Source organism: Populus euphratica, unplaced genomic scaffold (genome assembly GCF_000495115.2).
Source record: "Populus euphratica unplaced genomic scaffold, PopEup_1.0 scaffold929.1, whole genome shotgun sequence".
NCBI lineage: Eukaryota > Viridiplantae > Streptophyta > Magnoliopsida > Malpighiales > Salicaceae > Populus > Populus euphratica.
In genome coordinates, this window is record NW_011500789.1 from 16,313 (window position 1) to 19,269 (window position 2,957).

The window sequence follows — 2,957 nt, forward strand, 5'->3', positions numbered from 1 at the left end:
ACAGTTAATAAAACATCCCCGCCTCTCACAAAAAGCCGTCATCTCCCCCAAAAAAATTTCCAATCTTTCTCTCAATTAATTTACAATCTTTTTTTCATAGTCTCCCAATCTTCCTTTCTAATGGGTTATTAAATGAGCTTTCAATACAAAGAGTCACATTTTTCAATGTCAAATACACATCCAAAGAAAATTGATGTACAGTGATCTTTAGCAAAAATATAGTAAAGAAAATAGAAATTAACAATTGTTTATCTCCCTTGCTTTTGTATATTTAAGCCTTTGTAACTTGAAAATTTATAATTGCTATATATACTCCATAAACGAAAAACAAAGCTATAACAAAGACAACATCTTTGTGCATATGTCACTTCTTACATCCTTTTCTTGTTCTAATCTTTCATTCTTTTTCATTCTTAGCTGTCTTTCTTGTTTTAAGTGTTTCTGGTATTGGCTGAGGTCGATGGGACTAGTGGCAATGGAAACCATGGCTATAAAATCTATCTTCTTTTTGTGCTTGTGTTTTCTCCTTGTCATATGAAAAATCCGAATGATGAGATTAGGTTTCCCAGTTTTTTTGCCAAAAAAACCGGATTTAACCGAACTAGACCGGTTCAGTTTGAATCAATTTTCGGTCTGGTTCGATTAATGTTTTATAAAATTAATGTAATTTGGTTCGGTTGTTTTTTTTAGTCTAAACCGAACCAAACCGAACCGTTAACATCCCTAGTCACACCCGGATATCGCGACAGCCTTAAAAATATTATCGTGGAAAAAATAGATTTCTGGAAAGAACGGATTTATGGCATCTTGTATTTGATGGGGAAATGGTCTTGTTTAAGGAGTCGCCACCTAGTATTATGGTCACTAGGAACCCTAACTGGTCCTCTTGTATTATCTTGTCAAATGGTAGCATTGAAGGAAACTGGTTCATCATCTCGATTTGCAGTCCAGACGACCGTGTTATTAGGTTTACCCATCATCCATATTCCTACAGCAAATCCATTTCCCTGTGAATAGAAGCCAAACGCAAAATGGCCTGAAGGGGAGAGCCATGGATGTATGTTAGAGATGGGAGATAACTGAGAACCTAAGTGTATTTCACCAAATTTGTTCGGTTTAGTTCTTGCTTCCACATAGAGTATCGATAACATTAGAAGCAGAAGCCCTGATACCACAGCCATGCGGACAGGAGTGTGGTGCAAAGAGCCAAACAGATACAGAGAAGCAAGCTATTGCTGAGACTATACTGACTACTTGTTAATGTGAAGAAAATTCTAGCAAACTTAAAAACTATAACCGTGTGAAATGAATGATTTGTTCGCTATCGGTAGTAGCTTGTTAACGCGTCCTAGACCCGTCTTTCCAGTCTAAATCAATGCTTAATCTTTCCAGACGTCTGCAACTTTTCTTAGAGTGGCCTAGTGTGGTGTTCCACAAAAGTCTACCAAACATGTAAGACCAGTTGGCTGAGAGAAGTCATTATCTTCCTTTACTGATACCCAGAGGCAACCCTCCAAGTCAAGATAATAAAGCTTGAATTGCAGTTTCATCATAGTAAATATTATCCCAATAAATTTCTCAAGAAATTACATCAGTTGTACGGGTATTTATATAGTAAAATTCTCATATGCCATGAATATTTTGTATAGGACTGAGATTTATAGTTTACGTTAATTTTATTTCTTAACATTATTAATAGGTCATTTAGCATTTGGAAATATTAGTTAGTCCCATATATGTAATGTTTTTATAAAATTTCAGCACTACATCGCTTTCTTTTACTTTTCGTAATGCTCAATTTCCTTTATAGTTTTTTTATTTTTCTTTATTGCTTTACTTTTTTTTTACTTATAGTTTATAGATTCCTTAGCATTACAAGTAACATATTGATCATCCAAGTTAAGAAATTCATTTGATTTGTGAGGCTATTAGAGATTAAATTTCCAAGTTTAGTTTCTCCTCGCAGGGAAAAAGAAAGAAATAACAAGTAAGATATTGATCATCCATCAATCCATCAACAACAACATGCTGTAATGTTTCATAGGAGTGGCCATTAATAATTATTCACGCCAGTTGACATATTGAATTTGGAGAAGACAGAAACATGTTCTTTACACCACTGGTCCCATAACTTCTCCTCCCATGAAAAACAACGAATGATTTTTTTGTTAGAACTACTACAACTGTAGGATACAGAATTTTATTAGTTTTCCTGCCTACAAACTTATGCTGAAGCTGAAGTTGGATGTGGAGGAACAGATACATCGGCAATTCCTTCTAACATCAGCAAAACAGACTTCATAGAAGGACGGATACCTGGTTCATCTTGAATACACCACATGCCCACCATAACCATTTTCTCCAAATTCTGCAAGTCTACATCTTCGCCAAGATCAAGTTTGTCCAATTCTCTTGCAACCATAAGCTGGTATGCCCAATTAGAAAGTTGAACTTCCTCTGGTCTTGATACATTAGTTTCTACGTTTCTCCTGCAGAAAACAATTTCCAAGAGCATAACTCCGTAACTGTAAACATCTGCCTTCACTGATATTGGAGTGTTCTTGTGCCATTCAGGAGCCAAGTAACCTCGTGTCCCTCTGACTACTGTGAAGGTTCTTGTTTGATCAGGCACTAGCAATTTTGCTAGCCCAAAATCAGACATCTTAGCATTCCAAAAATCATCCATTAGAATGTTTTGAGGCTTTATATCGCAATGGATGATTGGTGCCTCACACTCTTCATGTAGATATAGGATCCCTCTAGCAATATCCAAAGCAATCTTCACCCTGTGACTCCAATTTGGAATTCTTTCAGTTCGGAAGAGAAGATCTGCAAGGGAACCGTTGCTCATGTATTCATAAACTAGGAGCCTCTGGGAGTCCTCAGTACAGTAACCAAGTAGCCGAACCAAGTTTTTGTTATGTGTGTGGACACAAATGGCCGGTGGCAGCCATGGT

General features: G+C 36.5%; 2 protein-coding genes across 3 annotated transcripts in view; both read right to left on the reverse strand.

Moving 5' to 3' along the window:
* Positions 1 to 2,957, reverse strand: part of LOC105116376 (G-type lectin S-receptor-like serine/threonine-protein kinase RLK1) — a 30,104-nt gene that overhangs the window by 5,556 nt on the left and 21,591 nt on the right. The gene's annotated exons all lie outside the window — the stretch shown is intronic.
* LOC105116374 (G-type lectin S-receptor-like serine/threonine-protein kinase RLK1) overlaps positions 2,027 to 2,957 on the reverse strand; it is a 7,423-nt gene continuing 6,492 nt past the window's right edge. The window contains exon 2 of the mRNA XM_011013704.1: positions 2,027 to 2,912. Within this exon, the coding sequence (XP_011012006.1) occupies positions 2,225 to 2,912 (688 nt within the window). The 3' untranslated portion in view covers positions 2,027 to 2,224. The remainder of the gene's footprint in view (positions 2,913 to 2,957) is intronic.